This window comes from Mixophyes fleayi, chromosome 9 (assembly GCF_038048845.1).
Source record: "Mixophyes fleayi isolate aMixFle1 chromosome 9, aMixFle1.hap1, whole genome shotgun sequence".
Lineage (NCBI taxonomy): Eukaryota > Metazoa > Chordata > Amphibia > Anura > Limnodynastidae > Mixophyes > Mixophyes fleayi.
In genome coordinates this window covers 50,901,229-50,918,443 of record NC_134410.1, presented here as the reverse complement: position 1 = coordinate 50,918,443, position 17,215 = coordinate 50,901,229, and the positions used below count along the sequence as shown (strand labels likewise).

The following is a 17,215-nucleotide window of genomic DNA, read 5'->3' as shown; positions in this document are numbered from 1 at the left end:
ATCGCTGGGAGAGGAGCACATAGGTTTTCTTGAATCCAGCATATCCTGCGAACTTTGTAGAGTGAGCCCAGTGTAAAGCTTTGAGATGAAGGTGAGGATCCAAATATGAACACCCAACCAGCGGAGTCTTGACAGAAGTCTTGGTCAGGGCCAATATTCTGGTAGGATCCAAGATGGACTGTGGCTCAGGATTGTGAAGCAAGTCTGTATCATCAAAGGAGCAAGATAGGGCATCTGCCCGAGTATTCTTGGCCCCCGGACAAAAGGTAAGTTTCAGGTTAAAACACATCAACCTCCAGGAAAAAAGGTCTATTTTGGTCAGGTTGGGCAAGGACAGGAGAGGATGAGAATGCTTTTTTTAAGAAAACAAAACCTGAAATGGCTTCAGGAGGCCAAGATTTGGGATTAACAGACCTTTGGGTAAGGGCGGTGATGGGTGCAATTAAGGTGGAAAAGTGTTTGATGAACTGCCGGTAATAGTTGTCGAATCCGATGAAACACTGCACTGCTTTCAACCCATGAGGTTGAGGGCAGTTCATGATTGCAGTCACCTTCTCTGGATTCATTTGTATTCCTAAGCCCAATACTAAATATCCCAGGAATGGAGCTTGAGAGACTTCGAATACCCACTTTTCTAGTTTGCAATATAATCAGCTCTGGCATAGATGGGTGAGTACTTCCTACATATGTGAGCGGTGAGAAGTAATTTCAAGAGAGAAGATCAGAATGTCATCTAAATATACTACCACCAAGCTGTATAACAGGTCCAGGGAGATCTCATTGTCAGGCGCCGTCTCCGCACTGACACTTGGTGCAGGAGACGGACGCCTGCACCTTCCAAGCAACCACGTCCTGTTGCCTAGCAGCAGGACGCTATCTCTGCTCACCTGTCTGCAGCCAGCATGTGTTACCGCCAAAATCTCCCTAACCCTATCAGGAGGCACCTTAGGGTATATAAAGCAGCCTCTGACACATGTCTAGTGCCAGAGTATTTGGTCTTCAGCCTTGCTCCAGCATTTGTTCCTGTGTTGCTGTTACTTGGATTCTGACCCGGCTTGTTCCTGACTTCTCCTTCGGTTCCTGATTTTGGCTTAGACTGATATTTGGTATTGACCCGGCTTCCTGACCATTCTCCTGCTTCTGATTTGGCTATATCCTTTCCTCTGGTTGTGACCCGGCTTGTTGACTACTCTTCCATCCTGCATCCTGGTGGGCTGTCACCGCTGCCTCAATTATTACCTCGCCAGCTGACTGATACTGAGGGCCACGACCTGCGCGTCCCTTGCAGCGAAGTCCATACCTCCTTGCGGGGGTTCCTGGTGAAAACCAGGGGCATGTTAGACTCCGCGCCTCAGTACTCAGTAGCGCCAACTGCTGGCAGGTATCATCAATTCCACAGAGTAATTCTGACACTCATAATAACAAAGGACTGGAATATCACAGGAGCATTACTGAGACCGAATGGCATTACTAAATGCTCGTAATGTCCGTCGCGAGTAGTAAAGGCTGTCTTCCACTCATCCGCTTCTTGGATATGGATTAAATGATATGCCCCACGAAGGTCAAGTTTAGAAAAAATCTTTGAGCCACTAATTTGGTCTAATAATTTGGATACCTATTCCTAATGGTAACAGCATTCAGTTGGTGGTAGTCGATGCGCAAAGATCCATCTTTTTTCTTAACGAAAAAGAATTCTGCACCAGCACGGGAAGTAGATCTTCTAATAAACCTGCGCTGGAGATTCTCAGAAATATATTGCGACATGGCCTTGAGTGGAATCCCAGTTAAATTGGTGAGCGTGGATTCTCTGACTTGGGGGATGTACATGGAGTGGAAATTTGAACTCCTAGGTTGGCCTCTCTAACACCGGCTAGGAAGAAGGGTTTCCCGGTCTCTTAGGGCATGTAGAAAGGAGATGACCAGGTTCACCGCAGTATAAACATAGGTTCTGCATGAACCGCTTCTCACGTTCCTCGGGAGACAAACGAGATGGACCAATCTGCATAGGCTCCTCCGTTGATGGCACTGGATTCTGGAAGCGGGGGCAAGATGCATAGTGAATCACCTAGTAGAGGTCTCCCGCATACACTCTGTGAAATGCAGATACATCCTGGATGAGATAATCAAGGTCAGAAGGAATTTCAAGGGACACTAGTTCATCTTTAATATGATCCGCCAGGCCCTTCCAGAAGGTGGCCACTAGTGCCTTGTTGTTCCACTTTAACTCTGAAGAAAATGTTGCGGAATTAAAATGCATTTTGTCCTATGGACTGGGAGACTCAGATTCAGGAGGCTGGAGGCTGCAGAGGTAATTCGGCCCAACTCGTCAAAAATGTAGCGAAATACCTCGATGAAGGATGAGGAATTCTGTAGAAGTGGATAATTTCTCTCCCACAGGGATGATGCCCAGGCGAGCGCCTGACCGGTGAGCAGAGAGACAATGAAGGCCACCTTAGTTTGCTCAGAGGGAAAAGCACCAGGGTTGCACTCAAACTGAATGGCACATTGGTTCAAGAACCCTCGGCATTTCTTCGGGTCACTGTCAAATTTATTAGGAGGAGGAATGCGCAGAGTGGATGAGGCTGCAGCCGCAGGAGGTGAAGAGGGTATGGTCACCCCAGCGGTAGTAATGGTCACAGATAGGGACACTGCTAATGAAGCATGTTGTGAATCTAGGCAAGAAACAACCTCCGAACCCATTGTAACAACTGTGCCTGGTCCGACTCTTGCTGTTCAACGCAGTGGGCAAGATGGAGTAACAGATCATGAGCAGAGGGTTCACCCATACCATCAGTGGACATGGTCAGAGTATGCTGTCACGGACTGGTTAAACTGATGACTACTTGCTAGTGTTGACGCTGCTGAACTAGGAGGCACGGAGTCTAACGCGCCTTTGGTCTTCTCCAGGGACCCCCGCAAGGAGGTATGGTTTTTGCTAATGATGCGCAGATCGCGGTTCTCCAAGTCAGCTACCAATGAAGTAGCAGGTGAACAGGCGTAGTCATACAGTCTGAAGTCAAGCCGTGTGGGAAGCGAGGTACCTGAGGTTAAACCAAAAGTGTAGTCAGGAAGCTGGGTGTCAGATGCCAGTAGTGAATAATGAAGCCCAAGGGAATATCCAAAATCAGAGTCGGGAATAGCCAAGTCAGAAGCCGGGAGATCAGTCAAAATGCAGGAGCAAAACCTGGAGTGCTGGAGCATGAGGGACCTGATACTCTGGCACCCTAGTGGTGCCAGAGCCTCCTATAAATAGAGGAAATATGGCACTGATTGGCCACCGGTGGTTTCGACGGTTAGTGCTCAGCTGTTCGCCAATAATACAATCTAATAGTTACCGCGCATGTGCCCGCCAGGTGCCGGCCTAAATAAAAGGGAAGGGTCCTGTTGCTAGACAACGGTACGACGATACGCGGCTTTCCAGAGAGTACAGGCGGCCTTCCTCGGCACCCAGTGGAAGTGCAGACGTCTGACAGACACGCACTTACTCTACATTGACTGCAGACATACATCTATTCCCCTCCCTATTCTGCCCATGAAATTGTAGGCTGTCGTAAGTGTAAGTGTCCTTAGCGCTCAATGATAAATTGGATATATTTGCGTTGACTGGCGTATAGTCCGTTTCTGGGAATGCTCAGTACAATTTAACGCGAAATATGTCACATTTCAGCATTTAAGTTCCTTAATAAGTCAGGTCCAGAATGTTCAATTCGGAATGTACTGGAGCTCAAAGGACCACTTACAGACTGAAGACACTATAGTGAACATTATCAGTAAACATAGGAAGGTGGAATTATTGGAGAACTACAAACAATTATAATTTATATGTGGAGCGTATTGAATATTTATACAAAGCTTAAAACATATCACTGACTACTTTTAATTTAGAAATAAGCTGCTCACTTGATCAAATATTTCATCGAAAGTAGGACGTCTGTCCGGCACTTCATTCCAGCACTGTTTCATGAGCACAATGCATTCCATAGGGGCATGGTCAGGAGAGACCACAGGGCGGCACAGAGGAGGGGGCTTTTTAATCTTTGGGATGATTTCTGAAAGACAAAGAGGAATATGTTGAATATCACTGGCATGTAATTAAAATGAAAAAAAATAAAAATTAATTTAGTATAAATCATGATATTTATTTTCTTGCAGATACATGGTGCCATCTACATAATAAATGCTCTGGCTAGATATCCATATACCATACATTAAATATAAAAGAATGGCAACTTCATTTACAATTCGTCATAGTATGGCATGACTACTATTATGCTAGTGTCACAGCATATACAAACAAAAAAGCATACTGAACCACATTAACCAGTGATATCGTCTGTCTGACTGCTCTTTGTCCATCAATATTACACTGCATTACACTGCAGAATTCACGTCTGATTCATTAACAAATGCGATTTTGAAGATACGCTCTAACAGACAAAACACTGCAGGATACATCCAATACATATGTCTAATATAAAGTCTCAAAACGGCACACATAAAAAAAAACTATTCATTTGATGTCACATGTTAATAATATAATCATTAATGACAATATATTAAAACATAGTAAATGTTTTTTTGTTCCATAAAATACATTTATTAGGATGTTATGTCCACATGCATTTTTACAGTTGCTCCTTACACACGTTCTAGCCTGCATACACACAGGTCCACTGCTGACCGCTGCGCTCCTCTTCCTGCGGACGCCATCTTGCGCTTGGGTCTGCGCATGCACCGCTGGACGCGCAGGCTCTATACTGTGTTAAAAAAATAGAATAAAAAAAATTGTTTGGGGTCCCCCCTTCTAACGATATTACCCCTTGTGCTGCCAGCCTAGTGCTGGTAGTCGCAAAATCGGGGGGGGGCGTGGGGTCCCCTGCAATTTTACAAAAACCAACATTAGGCAAGCCAGCTGGGGTTGGTGGCACTATAGCAGGGAAACCTGGCAGCCAGGGGTCCCCCTGCCAGAATGACACACAGCCCAAGGTTGTTCAGCGCAGGGCTAGATTCTGTGGGGAGTGGGGTCTGCAAACTAAATGTGCGGGTCCCCCTTCTAGGCATACTCAGCCCGTGCTAAAAGTGCTAGGGCTCTTCTCACATCCCTGGGCGGTGAATGTGGGGTAATAAAGTGTAAAAAATTATGTAAACACTATTTTAGTTTGTGGAACTACAGGTCCCAGTCTGGGCTGCAATTAACAGTCTGGGCATGCTGGCACATCTAGGGCCACCGAGGGGGGTAACCCCCCCCACACACACACACACACACACACACACACACACACACTGCCGACGATTTGTTTTTTTCCTTTTGTGGTTTTAATTATTATCTGTGCGGGGTGTAGTGGTGGCTCTGCCCCGTTTGTTGGTGGGGGGAACAGGGTAGTTAAAAAAAAACCAAAAAAAAAAACAACACATACTCATGTGATCGCGGCGCCGGAGTCCCTCCTCCTTTCTCTCTGCTCCGTTCACACTGAACGTGACGTCATCAAGTCACACAGGACATTCAGTGAGGAGTGGCGCAGAGAGGACCCAGACAGACGCAAGAAGAGAGAAGACAGAAGAAAAGTGTGATTGAAAAAGGGGGGGAGAAAGACACAGTGTGATTGAAAAAGGGGGGGAGAAAGGCACAGTGTGATTGAAAAAGGGGGGGAGAAAGGCACAGTGTGATTAAAAAGATGGGGGGAGCAGCATGGCACAGTATGATTGAAAAGAGGGGTGGAGCAGCATTGCTCACATACTTGCCAACTCTCCCGGAATGTCCGAAATTCGGGTCGGTCTCACGGACTCCCAGGAGAGCTGGCAAATCTCCCGCATCCCGCGACTGCCGTACCAAAATGACGCGATTCACAGTTAATCGCGTCGTTTTGAACACCCCCCCGCGACAAAACGTCATCTCCGTCGTGGGGGCGGGGCCAAATTGACGCGATTCACCGCGCCTCGCCCCCTCCCGCCCTTCAGTCACGCCCCTCTCCCGGAAATGAGTTGCCGAAAGTAGGCAAGTATGATTGCTCAGTGTGATTGAAAAAGGGGGGGGCAGCAAGGCACGGTGTGATTGAAAAAGGGGGTGGAAGCGGCATTGTGCAGTGTGACTGAAAAAGGGGGTTGAAGCAGCATGGTACAGTGTGATTGAAAAAAGGGGAGGGCAGCATGGCACAGTGTTATGAAGGGGGGCCAGGCGAAGGGGGGAAAAGCAGCATGGAGGACGCAGTGTGATCATATGGGGGCAGAGCGTGGTGAGGATGAAGGGACACAGTAATGTGTGTGTGTGATAGCACAGGGGCCTTGTGGAAATGCAGTGTGTGTGAGGTAGGTGGTGGCTAATTAATGGGTTCTATTTTGTTTGCGGGGTGATGGTGTGGCAATTTAATAGTGGGAACTATTTATGTAAGATGGGATGGTTTGGGGGCTTTTGAATGTGGGGGTGAGTTTGGGGAGAATGTGGTCTCTTCATTAAATGTGACTATGAATTATTTAATGACAGTGGTGGTTGCGGGAAATAGGTATATTTCATACTTGCCAACTCTCCCGGAATGTCTGGGAGACTCCCGAAATCCGGGTCGGTCTCCCGCATCCCGCAAATCCCCGATGACAAAACATAATTTTCATTGCGGGGGGCGGTGCCAAAATGACGCGATTGACCGCGCCCGCCCCTTCTGCCCTCTAGTTACTCCTCTCTCCTCGACCGCACTGCCTGAAAGTAGGCAAGGATGGTATATTTATGAAATGTAAATACTATTAATTTATTGCTGGGGCTGTTTGCAGGGAGGGAAATAGGTTAATTTATTAAATGGAAATACTATTATTTTAATGTCAGGGCTGGAGGCCTAATTATTACTCGTGGGTGCTATTGATTTAACACCGTATCAAGGTATCATGGTCCGATTTTTTCAGCATGTTAAAATCGCGGCAAATCGCGGGTGTTAACCCGCAATTTTAGTCCAAAAGTCATCAAATGTATCAAGCTGCAATTTTTACCCTGATCTTCAAAATCGCTGGTCATCTCTGGCGATTTGCTGCGATGTCAAACACTCCCGTGTTTAGCTAACTCTCCTGTGTTGTAGCAGCGTGATTTACTAAAGCCATCACTGTTACACTGTTCTGCTATACAGCCGAAGGTCCGGCAGCTGTCAAAACTGTAAAAAATAGATTAAAGTTAAAAAAAAAAATGGCGCCGCGGCACCACAGAGAGCCAGGGTGCACAGTTTGGGAACCACTGTACTACACTATGATGCTAGATGTCCTGAAAGTCAGGAGTGCACAACATTGCAGTTTTTTTTGTGTAGGAGGGTGGCCTAGCGTTTTCACCTGCTAGCAACGCCCCAATGATGCATAGCCAAGCTCCCAATCTTTTGAACAAACCCACAGTCACCTTTGTGCCGCTGCTGTGCGGCAATGCACCATTTATTACCATGCTCAATTATAAGGGGGGCACCATGAAGTTGTTGTACTGGGGTCCTGAATTCCTCTTGGCAGTCCTGGGCATACCCAAGGCAGCCAAGACATGCTGGCACTTGGAGAACCACAAGTACCAGCCTGACCTGTCACTCAGGGCCCGCTGAGCCATGTAGTACCACAAATTAAAATTTAAATAAAACACACACCTCTTTGAAATCATAATATTTTAATACAAATTGAAAAAAACTAAATTGAAAATAAATCACACACCCATTTAAACCACATAATTTTATTAAAAATAATAAAAACTCAGATAGCCATCTGTTTTCTTCTTCTGTAATGGATCCAGTCTTGTAAGCTTTTAATCCTTAGGGTTTGAGTCCATAATAGAAACCAAAACATTCCAAGGTCCTGGCTTGCCTAGCCCTGGTTTTCGCAAAATCAGGGGGACTCTGCGCTTTTTTTCCCTGCACTTTTGCGAATATCAGAACTAAGCTGGCAGCACAAGGGTTAATTTCATTGGGAGGGGGGGACCCCACACATTTTCTTTTTAATTCTTTCTTCTAGCAAAGTATAGAGCCTGCGGGACCCGGCGGCTGAACTAAGACTAGCCCTAGAGCTGGTGCAAGAGATACGTCAAAAAAACAAGTAGCTTCAACGGCACTAGAGTTGGATACGGCCGTGGTTGAGTGAGCTTGAGTTTGCCACGCCCCTACTGTAAAATGGCTACAGCAAAATGCCCCTTCCCCACCCATGTCACTCCCCGAACTCGGACACTGTAGTAAGTGTCCTTTGCCCTGGTTCTGGGCATGCGCAGAGTGAATTTGCGTTTGGTGCGCTCACAATTGGCAGATACGTGCCTTGATGAATCAGGCCCTAATCATTTGTTGTCAGCCTGTTTGCTTGCATGTGCTTGCATTGTTCCTATGATATGTGCTTTTATTTCTGTTTTCCTCTGGGCAGCTGAAGCTCCCATGAAGCACTTTCTTTAACAACCACGGCTTGTCAGTTATGGAGTTCTCTATTTAGACATGTTAGATGCAATTTAAACTACCGCCACACCTGATCACTATTATAAACATAAACCCAAGTATGTTAGGATCTTATTTGCAAGCAGCACATGAGACTCTACAGAATTAGAAGAACATTTATGAACCAGAAAAAAAATAGTCTCATTAAACTATGCACAAATTTTCCACTTAGCACATACATAGGTGAATGCTCACATTCAGCCCCTGTAATAACACAATGCATATCCATTTGCAGGATTGTGGTTCCAGATGGAAAGAGTAAAAATGTCCAGGCTATTAGTACTTCAGACCATACTTACCAACTTTCTGTTGGTGAAATCCGGGAGCCTGCAGAGGAGGTGGGCGTGACAGGGGGGCGGGGCTCCAAGTGACGTCATTTTGGACCTGCCCCCATGACGTGATGACGCAAAATGCGTCATTTGACAGCGGGGGGCGGGGCCAAACGCCGCGATTCACCGGGAATCGCGGCGTTTGGGACTTAATTCTGCCCACTTCACTAGGAAGTGGGCAGAATTATCCAGATGCGGGGGATTGCCACACTCGCCCGGGAGTCCGGGAGACTCTCGCAAAATGCGGGAGTCTCCCGGATATTTCGGGAGAGTTGGCAAGTCTGCTTCAGACACACTCCATTTATTCATTGCAACCTTTCATTTCTTTCCTAAAATACCAGTTTAATCTTATGATTCAAAATAATCATGAAAGTGAGGGAACATCAGAACTGTCTTTATGCCATGTCTCTGTATTGAATATTTTAATGTTTTTGTTACATTAGTAGAAATGCACCAATGAAACAGTTTTCCCATAAAAAACATATTTAGATGAGGCAATTATTGTCCAATTGGGAGGATACGCCAAGCCCGATGTCAGTGATGGATCTCTCACTCTCTCTATTGCTTGATACTCATTTAAATATCTTGTTGCACAGACACAAATCATAGTCAAATAAATGGGCCTAACCCACATTCAACTAGAAAATATGATACACCTAGTTCCAACCCATTAGAATAAAAAAAAACTTTGCACCCCTGCAGTCACTGCCATCTTTACCTGCTCAGCCATGAGCAATTGTGCAAAAATAAGTGTATGACATTACAAATTGTTATCTGTGCAGTACACCCAAATGTTTGCAGCTTTTTAATTACTTTTCCTTGTATTTTCCACATTTTTATTAGACAAAATGCTATTTCAACTATTTGCAGTCTGTTTTCAGTAGCTCTCTTTCAGTCACTATCTGAATAATTATTAGAAACTTAGTGCACAAGAGGTCAGTGGTGAACTTTGGCTTCTATTGCACAAAAAGTCAACCAAACATTAACAATAAAAAAACCTTGAAACAGGCAATGGCAGTAAACATTAATCCTCACAAACAAGTTCTTCCAAATGTTTTGTTACCTTCAGCAGTCTGTTCCAAAGTACAAAACGGGGGTCCACGCACCACTACCTCCTGCATAATGATGGAAAAGCTGTAAACATCTCCAGAGAAAGAGCCGTGCAATGCTGCATGTGAATCCCTCAATAGCTCTGGTGCTGTCCAAAGTAACTCTACATAAATAGAGCAATACATAACAGATAACATTAAATTGCAAACCTAACAGGATTAACACATGTCTAATACATAGTTGCCTACTCTCCCACAATGTCTGGGAGACTCACGAATTTCTGGGAGTCCTCCCGGAATCTCGGGAGAGCAGGGCAACCTCCGGGATCTTGGCCACTGCGTTTAGTTAATTGGTGGGGGTGGGGCTTAGAACGTGATTCACGCGTCATCGTGGCCCTGTCCCCTGCAGTTATAGGCTATAATTGATTATGTAAGTTTAGAGGTGTGGCTTACTTTGAACTTTACTTAACAACTTAGATTGGTTTGATATTTTAGGTCATTGTATAGCGCTATGGAATATGCTGGTGCTACATAAATAAATGTTAATAATAATAATGTTAATAATATTATTATTAATAATAATAATAATAATAATTGTAATTAGGTGCATTCTAAATAAAACTGTTAGTAACTACTTAAATTAACATCCTGCATTAGGCATTCACCTGTACTATACACGCTGCACATTCACTCTCTGTGAACTGCAGTATCTGTCAGCTTTAGAGGTTGCATAGTTTGATAGTAATTTCCAGGGACATAATATGATAGACAAGTACATTGAACTATGCTAATCATTTGCAAGTCACCATGCCTTCCTGGAGGACAGAGGAATATTACACTACCATAAAATGACTACAGGACCTAATCTTAAGGCTAATACGAGCATTTTTTCCCCCAAAAAAATCTTCATTTTGCACCAAAGAAAAGTATAATGATTACATTTACCATGTGCAGAAGGTTCTTCATGTGGAATCCTTTGCGTCTGTAAAACTTCATTATATCCATAATCGGTCACTTTCAGCACAAAGCGTCCATCTACCACACAGTTCCGGGATTTCAGCCGACCATGGATAAACTTTCTGTGGTGTAAATATTTCATGCCCTGTGCAAAACATGTGTATAAAATATTTTTTTCTCTTTTACAAAAAACATTAAAAAACAATATATAAATATATAATTCTTACTAAATGAATAAGTCTCTAATTGTTATTACATGTATAATTATTATTGTCTTTATTTATAAAATGGCTAACATGTTCCATAGTGCTGTCCCATGTGGATACAACACAGACACATATTGGTTACAGTACAGGAATATAACTTTACACCAGCTCTTATAGATGAATGGTTTACAAGGAGCACAAGAGCATTGTTGGACCAATGGTTGAGCCACTTATGAAAATATAGGGGTGTAAAATTTCTAAGTGTTTGGGAATTCTAAACAGATCTATCCAGCAGATAAGGATCAGCCAGTATCACAGGAATTAGTAGATAGGCCAAATAGTAGAGAAATATAGTGGAGTCATTATATACAGAGAAGATAAAGGAAAAACAGCATTCCTGAGTATAAATGCAACACAGGGAAATGGGATGTGATAGCAAGAGATGAAGAAAGATATAAGTACTGAGTACTTATATTAAAGGTGAATTAAAGAGCACAAATAGGAATGTGTAAGAGACAAGAGAAGAGAGACGGGCAAGGGCATCAATGCAGAAGGCTTTGAATGTGGAAACAGGATCAGAATTAAATCCTGGTGAAAACCATTACAGTGCCTAGGAAGTGTTTCCAGCACGGGCAGGCTGGGGGGGGGGGGGGGCAGGGGGGCATCTGCCATCCGGACTGGTCCCTTAGTGGGTTATCTTGGGCTGGGTACTGAGCCACTTGCATTTTGTTCCTTTAAAATGTTCCTAATAGGCTGCTGAGTCAAGTCTTGCCCCCTGGGCTAAAATTTGCCAGTCTTCCCTTTTTTTGCAGCATTAGTAAAATGATTAGTAAGAAAAATGAGCTGATTTCAGAAGGACCAGTAAACATGTTTTAATATACTTACATTTCATTTGCACCCTTCCTGAAATGTCCCCTTTGTCATATCCTTGTGGCCCAGCTTGTAAACAACAAGGAGTACGGTGCTTACCATACAGATGTAGGAGGAGGTAAGTGGTGATCCAATAATTCACCACATGCCATCTCCTGTATCTCTGTAGCAAGTGGAGGGCAGCACATTAATGGACGTACTATTTACAGCCCAGGTTGAATGTACGTAAACTGGCCAAAAAAATAAACTTTTTTTGCCCTCACTGTTGTTCCCTATAGTCTGCTGCCCTTAACTGGAGCAGATTTAAAGGTTTGGTTGTATTGTGATATGGTAGAAATTAAGAATATGTGTGAGAGTGAAGTGCTAACACAGTTATAATATAATTGAAAAAAATCCACAATCTTTCAAGTACATGGCTTTCGCTGGCTTGCTCACCTTAATAAGATCCAATAGAAGGGAAGATTTAAACATCCAGTCAAGTTTTACATCTTCATTTCGGAGGAGATCCTCCAAGCTGCCTCGGGAACAAAACTCTGTGACAATGGCGAAGACCCCGCAGTCATGGAAGAACCCTAGGAAGGGGTTGACATTTTCATGACGCATGTCCTTCATCTGTCCACAAGAATAAGTCAAGCAGCAAAATAAGCATGAGATAGAGCAAACAAAAGGCTAAAAATATACAGTTGCAATGATGACGTAACATACCATTTCAAAGACATCACTTGTTCCAGGCTTAAGGTCTCCAAAATCGCCAGAAGGGAATTTTTTCATCCACACCCAATCACCCTTGGAAGAAAAGTAGTATTTAGTATGGGCAAGACTTGGTATATAATAATAATAATAATAATAATAATAATAATAATAATAATATATTTTTGAAGTTAAGAAACAATATGAGTTTTCAATTTAAAGTAAAATTCTATATTCAGTGGATGTAGATCATTAATATGTGAAATTATGTCACTGCACAATAATCAGTGTAACTGTCCTTTACCAAAGAAAATGGTCACTTATTGCACCACAAGATTAGTTTGCCTAATATACAAGCCAGGAAATGTGAAAATGATCCACGGGTCCGAGCCTAGGGCAGCAATAGTACAAGGGCAGCACTCTACAACCTTGCAAGTCAACAATAATGTATTATATTTCCTTTAGGATGGAAGCTCTCACCAGGAGGGGCCTCTTTCCTCGTGTTCTCCTTCTACTATTCCAATACCCTCTGTACCTCTACACCTGCTTCTCTAGCCCTGTTTTCTTGAGCCCAGACCTACTTCACGTTGGACATAATCATCAGTCTTACTCACTGTCCTGTAAATAACTTGAGAACTGGAGAACTTAGTAGATGTCTGGTCTTTGCATAATTATGTTTACTTTCATAAAGTATTTTGTAATCTATTAAGGATCGTTGCTGTCTGTGTATTTGTATATTACTGCAAATTTCATGTACAACGCTGCAGAATGCCTTATAAATAAAAACTAATAATATTAATATTTGCATATTATATACATTTATCAATGGGCTGAATTAATTTCATTTAATACAATAGGATGTCATATGGACTGGTACAATGGAATGCTCTGGTGGTGATAATGGGCTGGGGTTCAGAAAGTATCTTTAGGGGGGTAAAATGTTAGTCAGAACTTGGTTATGTACATAAGGGTATTTTGAGTGACCTCACCTTGTTCTCAAAACATGTTAGTGTGATAGAAACATTATATAGAAAATCAGTGAAAACAAAATACACAAAGACATGAGCATCACCTCATACAACCTTGTTAGAAGTGTTAAAATATCTTAGCTTACATTATGTTACATGAAGGTGATCACACAATCCTCCATGTTTGACATGATAATAGAAAAAAAGCAGTCTCCAATGACTTTGGGTTCAGAGCATGGTTTAGGTATGAGCATGGTTTGGGTTCAGAGCATGGTTTAGGTATGAGCATGGTTTGGGTTCAGGGCATGGTTTGGGTTCAGGGCATGGTTTGGGTTCAGGGCATGGTTTGGATTTAGGGCATGGTTTGGGTTCAGGGCATGGTTTGGATTTAGGGCATGGTTTGGGTTCATGACATGGTTTGGATTTAGGGCATGGTTTGGGTTCAGGGCATGGTTTGGGGTTTGAGCATGGTTTGGGTTCAGAGCATGGTTTGGGTTCAGGGCATGGTTTGGGTTCAGAGCATGGTTTGGGTTCAGGGAATGGTTTGGGTTCAGGGCATGGTTTGGGTTCAGAGCATGGTTTGGGTTCAGGGCATGGTTTGGGTTCAGAGCATGGTTTGGGTTCAGGGAATGGTTTGGGTTCAGGGCATGGTTTGGATTTAGGGCATGGTTTGGGTTCATGGCATGGTTTGGATTTAGGGCATGTTTTGGGTTCAGGGCATGGTTTGGGTTCAGAGAATGTTTTAGGTATGAGCATGGTTTGGGTTCAAAGCATGGTTTGGGTTCATGGCATGGTTTGGATTTAGGGCATGGTTTGGGTTCAGGGCATGGTTTGGGGTTTGAGCATGGTTTGGGTTCAGAGCATGGTTTGGGTTCAGAGCATGGTTTGGGTTCAGGGCATGGTTTGGGTTCAGGGCATGGTTTGGGTTCAGGGCATGGTTTGGGTTCAGGGCATGGTTTAGGTACAGAGCATGGTTTGGGTTCATGGCATGGTTTCGGTTCAGAGTATAGTTTTGGTCTGAGCACAGTTTGGGTTAAGAGCATGATTTGGGTTCAGAGCATGGTTTGGGTCAGGGCATGGTTTGGGTTCCGGGCATGGTTTAGGTTCCAGGCATGGTTTAGGTTCAGAGCATGGTTTGGGTTCAGAACATGGTTTGGGTTCAGGGCATGGTTTGGGTCAGAGCATGGTTTGGGTTCAGAGCATGGTTTGGGTTCAGGGCATGCTTTGGGTTCAGGGCATGCTTTGGGTTCAGGGCATGCTTTGGGTTCAGGGCATGGTTTGGGTCAGAGCATGGTTTGGGTTCAGAGCATGGTTTGGGTTAAAAGGATCATTTTGGTTCAGGGCATGGTTTGGGTTCAGGGCATGGTTTGGGTAAGGGCATGGTTCGGGGTCAGGGCATGAATCGGGTTGAGGGCATGAATCGGGTTGAGGGCATGGATCGGATTCAAGGCATGGTTTGGGTTCAGGGCATGGTTCAGGGTATGGTTTGGGTTCAGGGCATAGTTTGAATAGAAATTTCTGTGAGGAGCAGTGCATTGTTCAAGTTTATGTCTAACTTCAAATCTTTGGGAACAGGCAAACCTTGGCTTTTTGTGACACTGCAACCGAAAAGAGGTTAATATCTCTGGGAACAAGATATTCTGTGCTTTGTTTAGTTATTTTTATTTTAAAACATCACCTACCTCATAAACAGCGACATTGGAATTCTCATAGGTAGCCGGGGTTAGACTTTTAATGGAACCAGACCTCATTGGTGACTTCATACTCCTGGTATCTGACATAAGCTGTCCACTGTCACTGGTGCGACTGCCATCATTGCTCATTTTCTGAAAAATAATGTTAATTTAATAGGTTAATTGCAGGCAAGTTATCAACCTGGTAACACCAATAACAATCTAGAAGACAAGAATCGTTTTTTTTACAACAAATTGTTTTAGATAAATAAAAAGGAAAAATGTAAGCCGTGCAGAATTACAATATATGCATACAAGGCATAAAAAGGAATACAGGATGCAGGTGTAAGGAAAACATGTTTAAAAGTAAGAGAATCGGACTTGTCAAGCTATCAGGAACCCCAAGAACTCCCATAACGGCTCTGTAACCAAGGCTCTCAGACAAGATGACACTTTAAACAATGTTCCTGAGAACTAAGAACACCGTGAGACAAATATGCTGGTCTGGCAAACTGCTTCAGCCCAACATGACCTATTTATTGCCAGAAAGGACCACAAAATTACATTAAAGCAGAATATAAACTTTTTAGTGTCTCCGCATGCATCTCTTACAAAAATGAAACGTTTTACAGTGTTCCACATGGATTTGCGTGCCAAGACGTTGGAATGGTCAGGGGTAAAAACATTTGCATTGGCCAATGGGAGCAGTAATATGGATAAGGGGTGTTCCTTGCTGTATTTGTAATTTGTTTTTGTTCTGTTCTCTGGAAAAACGGATCATGTCTTGTCCTACATTTTTAATGGAGTGACTTTTGCATCTCACACTGATACACCTTCTCAACTGTCCCAATCTCCACCTCATTTGCTCTTATTGTCTCACATCTGTTGTTTTCCCAGTAGGCTCTCCATACCCTTTATTTTCGCATTTGCATATTTTGTCTACCTTGCACGTCCCTGTTTTATTCATGCCCTGTCTTCTCAACAATCCAGCGCCTTCCAAATCAATGACAATAATAATAAGTAAGTTAGAGTTCCTGCAGCTGAAGTTCTTACAACTATTGTGAACAGGATTATGTAAAACCCCAAAACTACACACCTGGGGGTAAATGTATCAATATGCGGGTTCTTCAACACCCGCGTGTTCAGCCTCTTCCGCGATTAAATTTCAAGCGGCGCTGCATTGTAAAGGGTTAACTTCCCTTTACAATGCAGCGCCGCTTGAAATTTAATCGCGGAAGAGGCTGAACACGCGGGTGTTGAAGAACCCGCATATTGATACAATTACCCCCTGGTGTACACCAGTAATCATTTATACTAACAGAGGAGTAGATTAATTTTGGTTCAAAACAAACACAGTAATAATGTGGTATATTGATCACAGTCACTAATTGTAATTGAATTGAATACTGATTTTATTGAGGGTTGTCATGGAGTCATTTCTGCTAAATATGTTAATTTTATTGTGCATTATGTAGTAGAGATAATTCAGATAAACATATTTTTTAACATGCCTTATTTAGAAAGGAGGTGTTGTGATAAACCATGCCCTTAAACGCACTTTAAATCCTGTAGTGATGTTGTTTCTATTGCAAGTCTATGTATATTTTATTGTCTTACATCATAAGAGACAATTATTAGGGAAGTTTCAAATATAAAAATAACTAAGAAAAAACACTCAGCAGAGATATGTCCTCTGCACACAGTAAGACTGTGAATGTGTTTTACAGTACAGGCTACTTGTAAATTTATAAATGAAGCCTCAGACACAAAGTGATACAGTAACAGCAGCATCTTCATATAGAGTTTAGTAAAGTTGGAAAAAAAGATCCAAGTCCATCAAGCTTATCCTTTAATAAAGCATAATTGTTGATCTAGAGAAACACAAAATAGAACCCCCAGTGCAACTGTTCCCAATTTAGAGTCAATGGTGGGGTTATTTTGGATCAATCATTCCTATCATTTTCTTTACAAATTCTAGTTAATAAAAAGACATGCAATCCATTTATAAACTATGTAATTGTATATAGGGCTTATGTTCAGAGGGATA

The 17,215-nt window shown here is 43.0% G+C and overlaps 1 protein-coding gene across 3 annotated transcripts in view; it reads right to left on the bottom strand.

The window, feature by feature from the left end:
• Positions 1 to 17,215, bottom strand: part of GUCY2F (guanylate cyclase 2F, retinal) — a 96,448-nt gene that overhangs the window by 25,416 nt on the left and 53,817 nt on the right. For all 3 annotated transcript variants that reach the window (XM_075184340.1, XM_075184339.1, XM_075184338.1), the window contains exons 7-12: positions 15,178 to 15,321; positions 12,543 to 12,623; positions 12,273 to 12,449; positions 10,750 to 10,906; positions 9,819 to 9,968; positions 3,901 to 4,049 (exon numbers count right to left, since the gene is read on the bottom strand). In XM_075184340.1, coding sequence (XP_075040441.1) covers positions 3,901 to 4,049; positions 9,819 to 9,968; positions 10,750 to 10,906; positions 12,273 to 12,449; positions 12,543 to 12,623; positions 15,178 to 15,321 — 858 coding nt within the window. The remainder of the gene's footprint in view (positions 1 to 3,900; positions 4,050 to 9,818; positions 9,969 to 10,749; positions 10,907 to 12,272; positions 12,450 to 12,542; positions 12,624 to 15,177; positions 15,322 to 17,215) is intronic.